Genomic DNA, 19,767 nt, shown 5'->3' with positions numbered 1-19,767 from the left:
CAATGAATCATGCCCTTCATCCACGCAGTGACATTGACAGACTTTATCTACCAAGGCAAATAGGTGGGCGTGGAATGCTACAAGTACATCAGATGGTTGAAGAAGAAAAAATGGCTTTGGAAGAATATCTGAAGAACAATGATGAAGATGCACTGAAATTAGTATATCAGGAAGGCTTACTGACTACTGGAGAGACCAAACTGGCCTACAAGAAAGACCAAATGAAGAACAGAATAGAGGCATGGGAAGACAAAGCACTACATGGCCAATACATTAAAAAAATAGCTGGGAAAGCAGATAATAACAAGACCTGGCAATGGCTAAGAGCAGGAAAATTGAAGAAAGAGACCGAGGGACTAATTCTGGCTGCACAAGACCAAGCCTTAAGGACAAATGCATACAAAGTCAAAATTGAGAAGACAGCAACAGACAGTAAGTGCCGCCTATGCAAAGAAGCTGAAGAAACAGTGGACCACTTGGTAAGCTGTTGCAAGAAGATTGCACAGACTGATTACAAGCAGCGGCATGACAAAGTAGCAACAATGGTGCATTGGAAGATCTGCAAAAAATATCATTTGCCTGTAAGCAAAAACTGGTGGGATCATAAAATAGAGAAAGTCATAGAAAATGATAAAATTAAACTGCTCTGGGACTTCAGAATTCAAACAGACAAGCACCTGCAACATAACACCCCAGACTTAACAATTGTCGATAAGAAAGACAAAAAAGTCTGGATAGTGGACGTGGCAGTGCCTGGAGACAGCAGAATAGACGAGAAAGAACTGGAGAAGATAACAAAATACAAAGACCTACAAATAGAAATAGAAAGACTGTGGCAAAAGCAAGCAAGGGTAGTATCAATAGTCATAGGCTCCTTGGGTGCAATCCAAAACAACTGGAGCACCACTTGAACACCATTGGCATTGACAAATTCGCTATTAGTCAATTGCAAAAGGCGGCCTTAATAGGAACTGCTTCCATCCTGCGACGATATTTGTAATACCATCAAACATCCACATCTGGCTATCCCAGGTCCTGGGTAAGGACTCGATAGACAAAATGCCAAATCCAGTCTGAACATCTGGCTGACTGTGCGATGATCAATAATAAAGTTGGAAGGGAACTTGGAGGTCATCAAGTCCAACCCCCTGCTCAGGCAGGTAATCCTATACCATTTCAGACAAATGGCTGTCCAGTCTCTTCTTAAAAACTTCCAGTGTTGGAGCATTCACCGCTTCTGGAGGCAGGTTGTTCCACTGATTAATTGTTCTGTCAGGAAATTTCTCCTTAGTTCTAGGTTGCTTCTCTCCTTGTTTAGTTTCCGTCCGTTGCTTCTTGTCCTGCCCTCAGGCGCTTTGGAGAATAGCTTGACTCCCTCTTCTTTGTGACAGCCCCTGAGATATTGGAACACTGCTATCATGTCCCCCCTCGTACTTCTCTTCATTAAACTAGACATACCCAATTCCAGCAACCGTTACTTATATGTTTTAGCCTCCAGTCCCCTAACCATCTTTGTTGCTCTTCTCTGTACTCTTTCTAGAGTCTCAACATCTTTTTTACATCGTGGTGACCAAAACTGGATGCAGTATTCCAAGTGTGGCCTTACCAAGGCATTGTAAAGTGGTATTAATACTTCACGTGATCTTGATTCTATCCCTCTGTTAATGCAGCCTAGCACTGTGTTGGCTTTTTTGGCAGCTGCAGCACACTGCTGGCTCATATTTAAATGATTGTCCATTAGGACTCCGAGATCCCTCTCACAGTTACTACTATTGAGCAAGGTACCCCCTATACCAGCGGTTCTCAACCTATGGGTCGCGACCCCATTTGGGGTCAATCAACCATTTCACAGGGGTCGCCAAGCAAGGCTGTCCACCATTTTTTCCCCCTTTTCCGGCGGGTGCCTTACCTCCCTTGGGCTGGGCCAGCTGGTGGCCCAGCCGGTGGTTGGCCTGCTCCGTCTCTGCCGCTTGCCAGCTATGCCTCGGCTGGTGCAGGGGGCGGCACCACGCATGCATGGCGCTCCCGGGCAGGGAAAGTCCTCGACTTATGACTGGTTGGGTAGTCCTCGACTTACGACCGGTTTAGTCCTCGACTTACGACCGGTTTAGTCCTCGACTTACGACCGGTTTAGTCCTTGACTTACAACCAGTTGGGAGTCGCAGCATTAAAAAGGTTGAGAACCACTGCCCTATACTATACTTGTACATTTGGTTTTTCTTGCCTAAATGTAGAACCTTGCTTTTTTCACCATTGAATTTCATTTTGTTAGATAGTGCCCAGTGTTCAAGTCTGTCCAGATCCTCCTGTATCCTAAGCCTTTCTTCTGGAGTGTTGGCTATTCCTGCCAGCTTGGTGTCGTCTGCAAATTTGATAAGTTCCCCATCTCGTCCAAATCGTTGAAGATGTTGAAGAGCACTGGGCCCAGAACAGAGCCCTGGGGCACCCCACTACACACTTCCCTCCATGAAGATGTGGTTCCATTGAGGACCACATGCTGAGTACGGCCGGTCAGCCAGCTATGAATCTATCTGGTGGTGATGCTGTCTAACCCACATTTTTCTATCTTATTACTTTCTGCAGTCTAAAACAAATAGTCCTACAGCAATAAGATTTATGCAATATGACATTGATTTGAAGGTTTTTGCTCTGCTGGTTCAAGTAAGCATTTCAAATATTCCTATAGTAAATTTGGTAATTTTTTCTAAAATGTTAGTGGTTCCACAAATGTCAACTATCTATGAAAAGAATATTGGTAAGAATTGATACCATCAGAATTTACTAGAGTCTAACAAATGATGAAATAGCACCTTTGAGTCAGGCTGAATGTGATTTAATTGATATTTGGGAGTTCTCTTCGTGACCCACTTGTATACTGAGGCAGCATTAGCATCCTTTAATACTGACTATTGGAAAACTATAGCTGAAGCTTCAGAGCTTCCCAAATAAATCCAACTGGCCCATTTCTGAATGTTGGTCTAGATAGGCCAGTGATGGCAATCTTTTAGAGACCGAGTGCCTAAACTGCAACCCAAAACCCACTTATATATCGTCGGGTGCTGGATGGGTGTGGCCCATTGGGTGGGTGTGGCCAATTGGATGGGCTTGGCCTATTGGATGGGCGTGGCTGCGGTGGTAACGGTAAACTGGATGGGACTAAAAAGTTCAAACAATTCCAACTTTGCGAGATCTTTTTTTTTCCTGAAAGAAGTTGAAATTGATTATTTTTTTTGCACACTGCGCAGAGGCCTAAAGCGAAAAGGTTTTATAAAACCCAACTCAAGGCCTAGGAATGGGGTGACGGCACCTATGCCCACAGAGGGCTCTGCGTGCCACCTGTGGCACACATTCCATAGGTTCGCCACCACGGAGATAGGCCAATAGCTGATATAGCAGAGCTCTTTTATTCCTATTATAGGCTTGTGATATTGATGCAACTTTCATAACTGTCATAACTGTTAAAAGAATCTTTTCCTTAAACAAACAAACATAGAAATTTTTGTCTCAACATTTTTATTCTTCAGATCAGCAAATACTTGGCAAGAGCACAAATGCACTTAGAACTTCATTGTATGGAAAATGTCAGCACATAATGTGGATTCTTGTAGTCAAATCTCATATTCAGCTTACAAGCATAGGAAAGCGCCATACTGATTAAAACAGAAGCCAGAGTAAAACAGGTCTGAAAAGAATGTAAGATTCTGGCTGGAATGTTTTATCAGCCCAGTTTCTAGAAAGACAAGACCTTAAAGCAGGGGTCTCCAAACTTGGCAAACTTTTAAGACTTGTGGACTTTAACTCCTAGAATTCCTCAGCCAGCCATGCTGAAGTCCACAAGTCTTAAAATTGCCAAGATAGGAGATCCCTGCTTTAATGGATAGAGACATGTAAGGACAACAAAGATCAGTTGCATGCTGAAGACCAAGAAAGAGTGAGAGAATTACGATGCCTTCAAATTATAGTTTTGGAAATGTTTATTGAGAAGCCAATGAGCTTCAAGAACAACCAGTTACCCAATCCTAACCAAATAAAGTAAGATTGTTCCATAGGGATGAAAAGCAAGAAGCTGAAACTTATTACTTTGAGAATGTGGTTATGACGAGATTATGGATGAGAAAAAATAATTATTTTAGGCAAAGTTGAGGAAAGAAGGATGGAAAATCAATGGATAATTTGAATTGATGGGACCAAAGAGATTACTGGAGTATCCCTGGAAAAACTACAAGCTGTTTATTTGTCTCTCTCTCTGTGTGTGTGTATTTATACTAGATATATAACATGAAGATCCAAGAATAGTGAGAACTGTAACATTTTGCAATTAGAAAAAAAATCAGAGATGCAAGCATAGGATAGGTGATAGTACTCGTGAAAGGAATCTGGGTGTCCTGGTAGACCACAGATTAAAGTATGAGCCAGCAGTACACTGCAGCTGTTCAGTCTGTGCAACCCTGGGCTGCACCAACAGGAGTATAATGTCAAGATCAGGGGAAATCTACTTCCACACTGTGCTGGTCAGATTGCACCTGGAATACTGTGTCAGTTTGGGTTACCATAATATAAAGAGGATGTTCAGCACTGGAAAGAATGTAGAGGATCAGAGATGGAGAGGTTAACTGAATGTGTTTAGCCTTAAGAAAAGGCAAAAGGGAGACAACAACCATATCCTGATAGTTAAAGGGCTGTCACAGTGAAAGCGTAACTTCATTCTCCATAGCACCCAAGGATAGGACCAGAACTAATGGGTGGAAGGTTTACAGAGGGAGATCCAAGTTCAAAATGAGGAGGAATTTGTTTCCTTCCTTCTGCTTTCTTCCTGCCTGCCTTTGGCAGTCCCAGGTGCTCCGTTTCAGGTTTTCAAAGGTTGGACAACCATTTGTTTGGAATAATCTTCTATTCCTATTATTTTATTTCAATTTTTGAAATTTTAATGCCAAATTGGATGGGCTTGGCCCAATTTTTAATTTGATGTTATTATTGAGTGCTCAGAAGTGATAGAAGGGAGATAATTTTAAATACACAAATACGCTCACTTATTCCTCAAATATTTGGCATCCAATACCCCTCCCCTCAACAGATTAGACAGTATGGCAGAAATAAGCAACAGGTGGCCCTCCAGATACTGCTCGACTACTGTATATGTTATTTCAGTATATTTAGTCATTGGCAATGCTGGTTGGGGTTGCTTATTGTTGCAGTTTAGCAGTATCTGGAAAATGTTATCCTTCTCTATTACATGAAACATGGGGTTTGGCAGGAACTCCAGTGGAATACTACTAAATGATTAACTTCACATGATTTGCATGTATAATCTATTTGCCTGTTTGTTTAGCTACCTGCAACTCAACTGTGTTTGAAAGTAAGCCTCATGAAATTATGAAAGAAAACTGCTTGATATAGCTACAATGAGCTTTTGTGGAAGTTTGTAATTGAACTAGGCTGCATTCAACTTTTATTTTAAATAAACTACCTTTAGATCATATAAGGCATGATAAATAGTTAAGAGCATTCTAAACTGATGGAAGAAATAAAATATTTGAAGTTTGTATATATATAGCAAAGCAAAGTATCTTGGATTGTCACAATGTTCCCTTCTCCTAGATTTTCTCAAAAATATTTTCCTGAGCTTCTACCAGATAATTATCTTAAATCTATTATTGCCTATAGATTTGTTTATATTATTATGAAGTTAAAGTTTAGAGGGAGTTAAGGGTTAAGTATGAATTTGATTATTGTATAATTTTTTTGTTTTAAAAGTTATAGATTGTGTTTGTTTAGTTTACAATAACCCTGTATTCTGCTCCGGGAAGTGGGGGGGGGTAGGGGGTGGGTGGGATTAAGTAGGTTAGATAAATAGAAATGTTAATGTATAAAATAGGTAGAGGAATTTAGAGACAGATGCCGCTCGGGTATCTCCCCTGAACTGTATCTGAAGAGGGATGAGAGGGGAGGAGGAAAGGATGGAAGGAAGTAGGATGGGAGGAAGGGATGAGGGGAGAGAGGTGAAGAGAGAGGGAGGAGGGAAGTAAGGAAGAAAGGTAGAGAGGGTGGATACAGTCGGGGGGGGGGAGATGGACGAGCGACACCTAAGGTTTTATGTATGAATTTATTTCAAAGGTATTTTTTATAATGTATTGAAAAATTAAAAATAATTTTTTTTTCAAAAAAAAAAATCTATTATTGCCTCAAGAGTAAGCAATATATATTGCAATGACATAATATATAATAAAGGATGTTATCACAGTAAAGATAAAACAGTTGAGGGTATTCAGAAGCAGGATTCTTATAATCAGACATTGTGTTATTTGGATAAAGCCAAGGGGGAAAAAAACAGGTGCCCCCTATGGATTTGTAGATTACTGCTTAAGCAGGAATCTTATTTTTGGAACAACAATTAAATTATAGCACTCTAACAAGAATCCATATCACCTACCCAGACCCAAATACTCTTGGGGGAAAATCTAGTAAAGGAGAAAAACACTTCTTCCTCACAAATACTATATTTATTTAGTAGAGATGCATGTTGATAATATATTTTCTAAAATCTAACTTTTATGCATTGTATTTTCTTATTCAGAATCAAATGGGAGATTAAGGTCTTTGTCACTGAATGACAAGAATGAAATTTACTGGGGTAACTTATCAAGGCAGATGGGAGAAACAATTAACCCTGTACTATGCACTTAATAAGGAATTGGTTTTACTGAATAAAATAGTACACATCTATTCTTGAATAAATATACACATAAACACACTCTGAGTAAGTTAAGATATTGTCTCAAAAGTATACTTTTCTATTTTTTATGCTAATATGCTATTATGCTAATAAAAGTTACTATTATTATCTTAAATTAATCCACTGCAGGATAAAGTTCTGTGAAAAGTAGGGACAGTAATTCATCACACGGATCTAGTGTAGTTGGTAGAAGTTGTTTTGACTTCCCAATCAAGAGCTGAAAGTCCCTGATCCAAAATCACCCAGCCGCTTATGGGTCTAAAAGGAGAAGTACACCCAGCCAGCACCTTTACCCCTGTGTTCCACTAACTCTCATATTTCTTCCTTTCTCTTCCTCCTGTCTCACAATGGTTTCAATGATATCTCCATATAGTTCTCTTGGCAACAACATGGAAGTGTAGCTGCTGTTTTCCAGGGTATTTCTTTGACCTCCTGTCTAGCATACTGCCCTGATATTCCCTAGGAGTTTCTCAGCCCCACACTATGCAAGCTATTTAGCTTCTCAGCATAGACCTGGTAACACTAGTGATATAAACATCAACACATTCAAAGGAGAAAGAGGGATACATTTTGGTTTCTTACTGTTTTTTTAAAAAAGATATTTGAATATTGTACCACTCCCTTCCCATATTATCAAATATGTATTTAAAATGTAGCTAAACAGAGTTAAGTAAGTGAAATAGACAAAATAATGAAGTCTAGATTTGTTATTACAAGATTTTTTTTTAATATGGTCTGTGACTAGCAATATCAAAGATGCCAACTCTCAAGCGCCATATTTGGAGACCAGACAAGTTTCAGCAACAATACACAGGTAGGCAGATTGTAATTTTAATTAAATATGAAAACATGAGCTGTGTACATTATTTTTCCCTAAAAAAAACACAGCAATCTCAAAAAGTTTTATTGTAAAATATTTTCATGAAATGAGTGAATCAGCAATACATGCACTTGCGCATCTCCCTCTCTGTAAAACAATATGATAAAGAAATAAGAGACAGGTGAGAAAGTTGATTCAGGATAGAAGAAGCGTGCCAGGCTTCAGGTATAAGAATGGAATACAACATTGACCTCCATTTCCCATGTTGGAACAAAAGAAAAAAAGGGGGAAGGGGAACTTCCTCACCAGCCATATTTGGTGTAATACTTTAAACATTTTTCTATTTATGCTTCAACCTTGGAGAAAAATACTTTTTCTATAATAAAATAAGTTTGCTTAAATGTAAATGTAACCTCATCCCGCCTCCCCCTTCAAATTTTGGAAACTGCCCTTTTTCAAGGCTGCGATTACCTATTTCATTCCAAGACCTTCCTCACCCATCCCAAAGGAAAGCTGTTCTTTGACGTGGAAGCAAGAAGGGGGGGGGGGGGAAACCAAGAAGGTAGCTCAGAGCCTGATTGCAGACAGAATGAAAAATGCCCCTGGATGGAACAGGGTCAGGTGCTGTGGTGGATAGAGAGGTGTTAATTAAAGATCACTTTCGCCATACAGAGCTGTCGAGAAAGACATGTAGTCCAGGGCACCAGGTACAGAATCCAGCCCAGTGTAAGGTGCCATTCTAGCAATGCAATATTCAGCTTGATCTGGAGGCAGTTCTCGCCGTAATTCATCCACAGTGATATAGTTCTGGAAGAGAATACACAGATGCCCATTTTCCATTTTAGCTTATTGATATCAAGCAGTCAGTGTTTGCCAAACAGTTCAATTCAAATCCTTTTCTTTTTAATTGGATTACAGAAAACTGCAGTTGAGGGTGTAGGATAATTTGTTCTTTTTAAAATGCAAACAAGACCCTAAGGTTTTACGTTAGGGAGGCTTAGGATCTGTTTCTTTTTAAAAATTCTTACTTTTTAAAAATGTAAGCTGTGTGTGTGTGTGTGTGTGTGTGTGTGTGTGTGTGTGTGTGTGAGAGAGAGAGAGAGAGAGAGAGAGAGAGAGAGAGAGAGAGAGAGAGAGAGAGAGAGAGAGAGAGAGAGAGAGAGAGAGAGACTAGGCAAAGGGTCCATGAAACCCAAATAATGTCAACTAGGTCTAGCAGCTGAAGTAGAACAAAAAAGATCTCCCCAAAAGACCTAAAGAATTTATGACAGATGTTAAATTCAAAGCAGGCACTTTCTGATTTGAAATTCAGTCCCTTGCTAGAAGAAACCCCATTTAAATAATTCATTATCATACTGGAATGGCTGAAGAATACTTCAATTGATTCCCAAAAGTTTGCTACAGAATTTGGGAAATGTGCTGGGAGAGACAGGTAGACTTGCCAGAACCTAAAGCAGGCTCTCACAGGTCTTCTTCCACAGGTAGTCCTTGACTTATGATCATTCATTTAACAAAGTTTTGAAGTTTATGACAGCTTCAGGAAAAGTAACTTATAACCCATCCTCAGAGTTTTGACTGTTGCACCATCCCTGCGGACATGACTGCAACCAGTTCACATTTATGATGGTTGCAGAGTTTTGTGGGAATGTGATCAAAATTTGTGACTTCTCCAGTTGGCTTCCAATAAAGTCAGTTGGAGAAGTTGGATTTGCTTAATGAACATATGTCAGAAAGAGAGAGAGGGAGGGAGGGAGAGACAGACAGAGAGAGAGAGAGAGAGAGAGAGACAGAGAGACAGAGACACAGAGACTGGCCAAGCTATGGAGAAGAGTCAAGTGGGGAATTAATCTGGAGTCATTACATAGGCATAAGATGGTATGGTCTGATTCCTCCATTCCCTGAATGCCACTGGACCTTATGCAGTGTGGCCCAGGTGCAGACTACCAATCTGAAAGATTCCTGAAATAAATAGACATGAGCAATAAAGTAGCTCTTCATGTATGGATCTGTTTATTTGTGTCTGACACCATATAATTCACTTAACTATCATGATTCACTTAATGACCACAATAAAATAGTTATAAAATTTTGTCTGGTCACAATTTTAATTTTGCTTAGTGACCAAAATTCTGGTTCAAGTCTATAGCCCAAATATAACTGACAACTAAAAACTTGAGACATCTATTCCCACTTGGCCTTTGAATCCTTGTCACAAATGCCAAAGTCATGGGTTGCCTCTCCCCATCCCATCGTAACAGCTAGAGCATGTATCTAGAGAGGGATCAGGCAAAATACTGGCTTGAATGCCTGAGTGTGCATATGTATACAGACTTGTTTTGACTTATTGTAGTTATATGAATTCAATAAGCATATGTAAGAGAATGTGTAAGGTATCCAATCCGTTATTAAACTTTCAATTCCACTATTTTTTCCATTGCTTCAAACAAAAATAAAATATTGGTGAATTGAAGGAAAGTTTCAGATGCTCAGGTAGTTCAATAAAAACCACATTATTTGTTCACTGTAAGATAGTGGCCACTGCAATCTTTCTTTTGTATTTATATTTTAGGAGCCTGAAATCAAGCTTAAATTTTGCTACAAGTCAGCATTCTTTTTACTCAACCTGAACTCACTTTATCTCCAGCCAGGATCTTGAAAGAGGCCATAACTTGGTCAGCTGTATCAGTATCTGCCGTTTCCCGGGACATGAAGTCAATGAAGGCCTGGAATGTCACCACTCCAATGCGATTGGGATCCACAATGCTCATGATTCGAGCAAATTCTGCCTCACCCTGGGCCAGGAAATAAAATTCAGCAACAATTTAATCCAAAGGTGGCAGGAAATAATCAAATAGAAACTTGTTGCACTTATAACACTATTCCCTAGGGTAATTTCCCTACCCTTTAAATGCACGGGTCTAAAATGCCCATCATCTCCAATCAGCATGGGTTTCAACCAGATTGAAGAGCAACTAACGCAAAAAGCACTATGCTCAGCCCAAGTTAGAATGAATCTAAATGCCTTTTGAAGATGCAAGGGACCCAAATACAACATGTCTGAAGCTGATTTTTTTCCCTTTTTTAAAATATAGCTTTATTAAATTTCAACTCTCCGCCCAATGATAAAATACAAACTGACATAAAGGGAAAAGGGGGAAGGATTAGGGTTAGAGACTCACATGGCAGCAGGAAAGGAAAGGTCAGATTTTGTCTTTTCCCCTCTGTATTGCTTCCCAACAGGAATATACAAATCCCATTCAACCTGAAATTTCTCCCTAGAACAGTGATGGCGAACCTTTTAGAGACCGAGTGCCCAAACTGCAACCCAAAACCCACGTATGTATCGTCGGGTGCTGGGTGAGTGTGGCCCATTGGATGGGCGTGGCCCATTGGGTGGGCGTGGCCGTGGTGGTAACGGCAGACTGGGTGGGACTAAAAAGTTCAATCAATCAATTCCAACTTTGTCAGATTTTTTTTTCCTGCAAGAAGTTGAAATTGATTGATTGAACTTTTTTTTTTTTTTTGCACACGACGGTGGAGGCCTAAAGCGAAAAGGTTTTATAAAACCCAGCTGGAGGCCTAGGACTGGGGCGACAGCACTTGTGCCCACAGAGAGGGCTCTACGTGCTACCTGTGGCACGCGTGCCATAGGTTCGCTACCACGGCCCTAGAAGATGCTATGACTTCAGCAAAAAGAAAGCTCTGCCAAGTTCTGCTCTCTTCATCTTTTGCCTGTCTCCAGTTTTTCAGCACTCTGCATTTGTAACTGTTTTCCTATAACTGTTTTCTTTTTCTACTCTTCCTAGAGGTTCTTTTTCAACTCTGCCTCCAGTTTTTTTACCCATTATCATTCAAATGAGACATAATTTCCAAATTAAGGGCTACTGAGATTTCTATCTATGGACTTTTCAAATCTTTGTTTTAAAGACCATTTTTCTCTGCAATGCCATCGGTGAAACAACTAGATGTTTTTACTTATAAGTTATAACATATAATATTTTACTATTGCTAAATATAGCTAAATACACATTGTAAATCAGTTCATACCCAGTTTTATAACCTGATACTAACGTATTGTTTAGTTTAACTCATTGAAAATGATGAGGGTTAGCCCAATATAGGTGACAACTGGTTGTATTAAGGGTTAGAAGGACTAGAAACCAAACGGATTTGATAAAATAACTTCTGAGTCGCTACCTATAAAGTCAGCCCGTAGCAGTCACTGAAATCCAAAAATCAAGGTAAATTCATTCACAAGTAATGTATTTTATCATTTCTACTGAGACATCTGGCCTGATCTTCTGACTTGACAGAAAAACATTCAGATGTTTTCACAGCAAGTTCAATTAAACATCTTCTCCAGTAAAATTTCACAATCATACCATGATTGGCTGAAAATGGAATGAGATCAGAAAGCTCTCCAAAAATCACGGTTAACTTTAATTTGATCGCCATGGCTTACTTCTATGAGTGCATTGGAAATGTTAAAGCAGTCAGCTGCTAGTGGTGGAATACGCAACTACTGAACTGTAAGACCCTGACAACACAAAATGTGCCAAAAATGTCTTGGCTGAAGAATTGCAGGATTGGGGGCAAATTCCATTAGTATGGAAATACTGCCACTATGATCTAAATAGAAGCTGAACTGCCCAGATGCGGTCATTGCTGGAGTTGTCACTGGACTGCAGGTGCTGCATTACACACCATACATAGGGTGGTGCAGAAATGTGTGCTGGCTCCTTCTGAACGCCAACGGCATGTGGGTGTCACTGCTCTGATTGGTGGGCATTAGTGGACTTCAGAGATTATGGACATGCTGTTGTCATTTTAATATTTTTTACTAACGTGATTCTTGGATTGAGTACATGTTAAATGCACAACTAGGTGTCTTCTAGAGCAGTGACAGAATATCTCTACATTCCCAATGTTTAAAGGAATTAACACTATTAGAGATTTCAATCTGGAAAAATAAAATTAGTCTTTCAGCAGAAGTGTGGTCTTGAAAGGAAATGTTGTGCACTTGGCATGATGGTCTAGTAATGAAACTAATTATTTCAAAAAAACAACCTGTGAGAAAATAAACCTTATATAATTTTGATTCAGTCTCTACTATATTACTTTTTTTAATTCATAAGATTCCCAAAGGAACTAACGTCAGGCAACATTCTGTTTCTTTTGAAAAACAGCTCGCATTTAGACAATTATTTCCGTAATTAATTCTCTTTCAGCACAATTTTAAAATGTAAGATTTTAAATAATTTTCTGTTTGAAAATCATGGACTGATGAATTTTTACCTTAAATTTTTTGATGTATGCCCTTTTCCTTTTTAAGGGCCAAATATACCAATAAGAAAAGAAGTGCTGTTGATGCTACATTACCATATTGTAACCAATGGAGATAAGGAAGGTATGGAAATCTTCAGCATCCATCATGCCAGTCTTCTTCTACAAAGAGTTATTTAAAAGCAGAAGAAAAAAAAAAGGGGGGGGAGAGAGAGAAGAAATAGAAATGGGGAGAAAAGTCCAAGAAGAGATGAACTCATAGAAGATGTTATAAGCAATGGATATGCATTAAGAAGGAATGGAAGATAAAGCATTGCATGTAATGAACATTAAAATTAATTGAGAAAATAAGATTTGGACATTTTTCACAAAGATGAAATGGAAGTTTAAATGTAGACAAACAGAAAAAATAGTTATGGGGATATAAAAGAAATGAAAAATGAAAAAGTGAAGGCACGACAGCAAGATTTTAGGGAATTAAGCAAATTGAAAGTTTAACATGAAAGTTTGAAAATGCATAAAAAGAAATAGCACAGTGAAGTTATAGGAAAAACCAGAAAGTAATACATGGAAATATGTGCAACAAAATATAAGAGCATTGACAAGAGATGGATTAAAACAAAACCAAAAAAGAGAGGAGAAAAAATGGTTATTTCCTCATTTTTTAATATCTGGAGATGTTCCCCACTAGCATTCAGTACCTGCGCATCGTTTCCAATATCGTAACCCAAGCTGATGAGGCAGGCTTTAAATTCTTCAGGGCCAAGAGTGCCGGAGTGGTCCTGGTTATGCAGTGTATCAGATAGCAGGACATGCATTGATGGTGATGTAAAACCAAGAAACAGAAAGGAGGTGTAGGGTGGAAAAAACAGAAGTGCACCATGCAGTGAATGAAGGAAGATACATGGAAGAAGAATAGCATGCAGAAAAAGACAGAGGGAGGGAGAATAAAAAGTGCACAGGTTAGACACCGGGTTACCATTTCATTGTGCCAATGCATTAAAAAAAATTATTATTCATAAAATGTGACCTGACTAGCCAAGTGTGCGCATAACAACCACTACTAATAGCAAGCGTTGAAGGTGGCTCTGCCCCTCATATCACCCCTTATCATTGATTATATAACTTTAGAACTGCCATGTTTACCCAGCAGCCAAGCACACAAAAACAATGAATTCAAAATCGTCCTCTAAAAATAAGAATAAAATCTTTTGAAGTAAATCATAGGTCCTAAGAAGCTGTAGTAATATCAGAAAGGATATTCTTTTACAAGTAACTACATTTTAACCAGGTGCAGTACTTTTTAATCAAAAAGCCTAAATCTGTATTAGAATTCTGTTTGATATTTTCAATGAAACACATACATATAGCTATTTAAAAAATGGTTCACATGGCATAGCACTGGATTCTCCTGTTGTCTGAACCAACGGTTCCTACTTGTTCATCTTAAAACAAATCAAATCAAATGAAGAAGCCAGAAAAAAATTCTACAGAAACAACCCAGAATGTATGGTTTATAGCAAATGCTAAACAAACTACAGATTGAGCAGTCTGTATTATCTTAGCCACACACAATCACAGGAGAAGTCAATAGATATGGTAATAGTAGAGTGTTGATTTGTTGCATCACATGAACCAGCACAGTATTAAAATGGAAATCAAGAAATCCTACAGAACATATAAACTCTATTGAATTGCAGCTAAGGCAAAGAATTAAACAGAGTCAAATTTTAGTACATACTGTACTATACATCATGATCTGACTTCTAGTCTTGTAACTACATGAGAAGCCAGACTAAGTGTCCCTTGTAGTCACAATGAATAAAGCATGTAACCTAGATCAGCTGGGGGCGAGTTATAATATGAAAGTTGCCTGTGGTCTTTTTGAGAAAAAGTTCTAAAAACCCTCTTCACTCAAGAAAGGAAGACACAACTGCTTGCCCATAGATTTGCTCTGATTTTAGTGGTATATATGCTTTAAATGAAGAACTTTCTTTTCTGAGATTTGGCTTAAATCTCGCAAAAAGGCTTATAAATGGGGAATAATGCTGTTTAAGTGTAAAATATTGAAATACATGACCAAAGTGCATTCCCTAAGGACAGTTTTACAACTAACATATATAAATCTAACTATGGAATTACATATAAATAAATGGTTGATAAATAATAAAACAACTCTGTGATCATTAGCTACTAAGAACTAGACCAGCGGTTCTCAACCTATGGGTCGCGACCCCATTTGGGGCCGATCGACCATTTTTCGGGGGTCGCCAAAGAAGGCGATCCGCCATTTTCTCCCCTCAGGGGGCGGTGCCGCGCATGCGTGCCGCGCGTGGGGGGCGGTGCCGCGCATGCGTGCCGCACGTGGGGGGCGGTGCCGCGCATGCACGCCCCCGCCCCATGCACGCGGCACCACACATGTGCAGAACGTTTGTGTGACAGGGGTCGCCGTCACACAAACGTTGAGAACCGCTGAACTAGACTCACCCAATGAATCTGGGCCTGAGAAGAAATATTGAGCCAAAAATTGAGAATGAATGAACTATGTAGTTCAATTGTTTCTATTAACCTTTCCTCTGAAAGATGCTGGTTTTAAGGGTTTCACAAAGAATTTCAAAATAATATTTGGACAGATACTAGGATTTGGGATTTCAATTTTCATTCAGCCCAAGGAGACTCCCTCTGAGTGCTTACCAAGTATTGCTATTTTTTTCTTTCTTACCCTGTCAAAGTGATTGAAGGAGGCACGGAATTCATTCATCTGTTCCTGGCTAATTCCTTTGGCATCCCGAGTCAAAATCTGGTTCTCCACTTCATTGATAGTTCTAGCAATTGTTGTGAGAAGCTGCTCCCAACCCACTCTGATGTGCTGGAAGGAAAAAAACCCAAAGATATCTTATTTCCAGACGTTTTAAACTGAGGGGCAGTATTTGATGCCTAGTTCAAATGAAGTCAAGGAAATCTTGAAACAAATGTTCCTTAGGTAGTGATATTATGTGAAAACACTGTAGGAGAAAACTGTGTTAGCAAAATATCAAGAGTTTGGTAGCACCTTTTTTGACTAACAAATTTTATAAAAAGGCATAAACTAATGTAAATTGCAGCGAACAAAAACACACGCCATTTAATAAAATTTGTTAACAGGAAAAGGTGCTACTTTATATGAAGACCCAGCTTCCTTCAGAAATCCGTAATGCTAGGAAAATAGAAGGAAAGAGAAGAAGAGAACAACTGAGTTACAGTGAAGATGAGTGCACTACTGAGAGTACTGAAGGGCTCAGTTGAGGATAGACTTCCTGGAGAAGGTCTACATGTGTGGCTAAGAATCAACACCAATGTCAATAATCTAAAAAAAGAAACACACCTTAGGGGTAAAGGTATTTCTAGATTTTATGGCCAGGTTATTCGTTCTATTAAATGTGAGCATGTAACTCTTTGCTTTATAGAACATGCCGATTTGGAATTGGGCCATACACAAACCAGCTTTTTCATTAATTGCACATACGCACACAAAACATCTTTTCATTGGCTCCATTTCTGTTTTCTATTTCTGTATATATAAATAAAGAGGATTAAATCTTTGCTCCCTTTTTAGAGAGGTTGATGCAACAGTACTGTATTTCAACATTCTGACAATCAAAAAAAAATCCTGTTTCTCTAAAGCAGATGATTGGTGCCTGAGACAGTCTTGGAAACAACAGCTGACATATTGTAATTATTGCCAGACACAGTGATAGCAAAGCCTTTTTTTAATTCTCTGAGGGCTTTTGCTTTACCCCTGGGATCTCCAACATGGTGGTCATGGAGACGAACAAGTCTAAAGACACCTCATTTGGGGCCTGCCAAGCTTGATGTTCTACACTCGTTTTGAAATATTTCAAATATTACTTACTTTTAGACAAAATTAGAAAGCAAGCTGGCAGGCTCCAAACTAAACCACTAGAACATCCTTATATTCCATACAGGAAACTTAAGTATTTTCAGAAAATAAAAAGGGTAAGCAAAGGCAGTTAACTGTTTTGTTTGAAAATGTGCCCACTTCACCTCCCCCCCCCAAAAAAAAAATTCTTGTGGTAAATTGGAGATTGAGTGAACATCCTACAGGGGTACAGAATGTAGAGGGAAACAAACTCATCAATTTGGTAATGGATGAAGTGACAAATGGGTGCTTTGTAATTGGCCACACTTACAAAGATTGCTATTTTGTGAATGGATAAGATTTCTATGGTAGCCATTTGTTTCCACAACCACACTATGCTCCGAAAAAAGTGTGCCCTTGCTCTAAACTCTAGGATTCCTCTGCCTAAAATAATCTCTAAGTGCTGTGCAACCTTCATTGTAGGAGAACAGCAGCTGCCAACTGCACCACATTCCTATGTTTATCTTAAACTAAGCAGATCCGAGTAGAAACTCTGGACTTTAGAGGTCTCCCTAACATGCCTTTGCTTACAGTACAGCAAATGTTGCATTACATTTATTTATATTTATACATAATGTCAGTGTCAATCAATGATATTGGTCTGCCATCCTTTGGCAAGGAATTCTTTTACACACAGCAGGAGTGTGTAATACATTTATTCTCTTCAAAGATCCTTTCCTTGCAAGCTTATAAAATACTCCAGTTTTTACCTCCATAGTGTAGTTGGTGTGCTTATTATCAAAGATCAGAGCTTCCTGAATCAACTGGTGATCTCCTTCCAGCTGATCAATCTTTGGTTTATAGTTCACAATGCTCTTCTCGTACTGCCGCAGGTGATTCAGCTGGTCCTCCAGAGTCCCATGCATCTCTATGGAGATGCGGCCAATCTCCTGTAGTAGCCCAAAGGAAAGGTAAGTAACAAGTTCCAACATGAAAGGCATTTGCTCCAACTGTTCCCTAAATGAACTAAAATGCTTTAACCACAGGCCTTGTGGTCTCAAAAGAATTCAATTGACTTGCAAGCTTTTTTAGAGGAAAGGTAAACAGAACAGAACACTAGATCTTATGTCTTTTCTGGTGTGGATGGAGAATATCTACCTTGGGGCTTCCCCTACCACTGAAGGACCTTTTCATACTTATTTCACTACAGAAAAATATAGTGCATTTATCTCAGACATTAATCACTGAAACTGCAGTCTAACTTGACACAAGTATATTGAACTGCATCTCCCATCCTCTCCAAGTAATAGACCTTTGGCTGCAAGATGAGAAAATGAAGTCCAATGCATCTGAAGGGCACCATATGGAGGAAACCTGTTTTAAATCCTTAATTCATAATTGGCAATAACGTCTTTTCAGATAAAATGCAATAGAGGCAATAAAATTATTGCAAAATACAATAAAAGGCAAAGCACACAAGATGGTTTGCAGTCAATGTAGAGATGCATCCAATTGTGAGCCATTATAAAGTTAATCAAAAGCTAATTAAAAAGGAACAAATCTGAAAAAATATACTTAAAATATAAAAGCTCAATGTAGCCCCAACACGTATCTCATTTTCATTTCTCCACAATCCTTGGTCAAATTCCCCCAAACAGATTTCTGAAGAGATCATTCTGAATACCAATGCTCTGTGAACAAACAGATGTGGCCTCAATATTCTGCTGAAATTATTTTGGCTTGCCTAGTTCACAATGGTAGTGGCATAATGAATTTATTGCTGATTATATGAAACCAATTGATCGTAAAGGCCCACTCAGATGCTATTCCAATTCTATGAGAATGGTGCAAATGAGAACGGGATTCAGGTTTACAGATTTTCTTCTCAATTCTTGATCCCAAGTAAAACTCAAGAATAAATGGGACGCTTCTCATGTTTATCTGAAAAAAGCCTGTTTCTTCTATCTAAGCAAATGAAACACAGCGGGACTGTACAAGGCAAAGGATCATTCTACACTCTGTGATGTGTTCCTATGAATGAGCAGGGTCCACATTTTTGGATTTTTTTAAAAAAATGCCACAATTTTGTCCATAAGCAATATGAGAATTTTTGACACTGGCCATTAAATACCTCTATATAACGATGTGCTTTTTGACTTCAGAGGAAGGGAAAGCACTAGATAGCTGCTCACCAGAGGAATTTCTATACTAAAATTGCTTATGGTGCTGGGACAGTGCTCTTCTATAGATAAGATGAAAGGAGTATTAGATTGCACACTATATCTAATCAAGTGCAGAGTCAGTAAGCTCCATCTCTATACAAAATGCAAAAATGGCACGTCTATCTCATAATTTCATAGTTATTAAGTATCCCTCCTACTAGCGCATCCTTAAACATTTCATGACAATAGAGACACTGGGTTAAAAATAAGCAAATGGCAGAGCCAGCATTTTGTCCCTCCAAACTTTCCAAGGATAGTTTATAAGGCTAGAAGCTGGTGAAGTCAAAAACATAACTGACTGATGTCAAGGTTTGGAAGAGAACAGCTGAATTTCTGTTGATTCAAAAGACTGTGAGGTAAAGAACTAGAGTGTATATGTAAACCATATATATTCAGAAATACTTTTTTGTGTAAATGACTTTTTGGTGCCTGCAATAAAGCAGCTAATCTAATCTATGAGCTTTTACTGTAAGCAAACCAATTTGAAATTAAGCATCAATATTTATGAAGCCTGAAAGTGTGCTGTCCTGCAAGCATTGTTCCCACCCCTACACTTTGTTGCCTCATCACATTTTGTGGTGTAGGCAAAGATCACCTTTATTCACAAGAGGACAGGGGATGACAGCCAGGTGCTGGGTGACCCCTGTCTTCAGAAGAAGACTAGAGAAGCCAGGATGAGGATGAGGCAACAGTTGCCACCATGGGAAACGATCAGCACCAGAAGAATTGCCACAATATGGCATTTTCCATGCAATGATAATGTTATGTTAAGTCAAGCCTCTTAAACATTTTTGTAAAATAGCTTTTCAAATAGACTTAACTTTGACATAAATTTGGCCGGAAGTAGAAT

General features: G+C 38.9%; 1 protein-coding gene across 4 annotated transcripts in view; it reads right to left on the bottom strand.

The window, feature by feature from the left end:
• Window positions 1-7,436: 7,436 nt before the first annotated feature.
• The window catches only part of ACTN1 (actinin alpha 1), a 116,806-nt gene continuing 104,475 nt past the window's right edge, over window positions 7,437-19,767 (bottom strand). The window contains exons 17-22 of one of the 4 annotated variants that reach the window (XM_039323982.1): window positions 17,466-17,645; window positions 15,559-15,705; window positions 13,538-13,618; window positions 12,933-12,998; window positions 10,187-10,345; window positions 7,437-8,360 (exon numbers count right to left, since the gene is read on the bottom strand). In XM_039323982.1, coding sequence (XP_039179916.1) covers window positions 8,202-8,360; window positions 10,187-10,345; window positions 12,933-12,998; window positions 13,538-13,618; window positions 15,559-15,705; window positions 17,466-17,645 — 792 coding nt within the window. In that variant the 3' untranslated portion in view covers window positions 7,437-8,201. The remainder of the gene's footprint in view (window positions 8,361-10,186; window positions 10,346-12,932; window positions 12,999-13,537; window positions 13,619-15,558; window positions 15,706-17,465; window positions 17,646-19,767) is intronic. The other 3 variants (XM_039323983.1, XM_039323980.1, XM_039323981.1) reach the window with 3 other exon arrangements.

This window comes from Crotalus tigris, unplaced genomic scaffold (assembly GCF_016545835.1).
Source record: "Crotalus tigris isolate CLP2741 ecotype Arizona unplaced genomic scaffold, ASM1654583v1 scf7180000024291.2576520, whole genome shotgun sequence".
Taxonomy (NCBI): domain Eukaryota; kingdom Metazoa; phylum Chordata; class Lepidosauria; order Squamata; family Viperidae; genus Crotalus; species Crotalus tigris.
The sequence above is the reverse complement of the archived record's forward strand: the minus strand, read 5'-3'. Positions and strand labels throughout refer to the sequence as shown.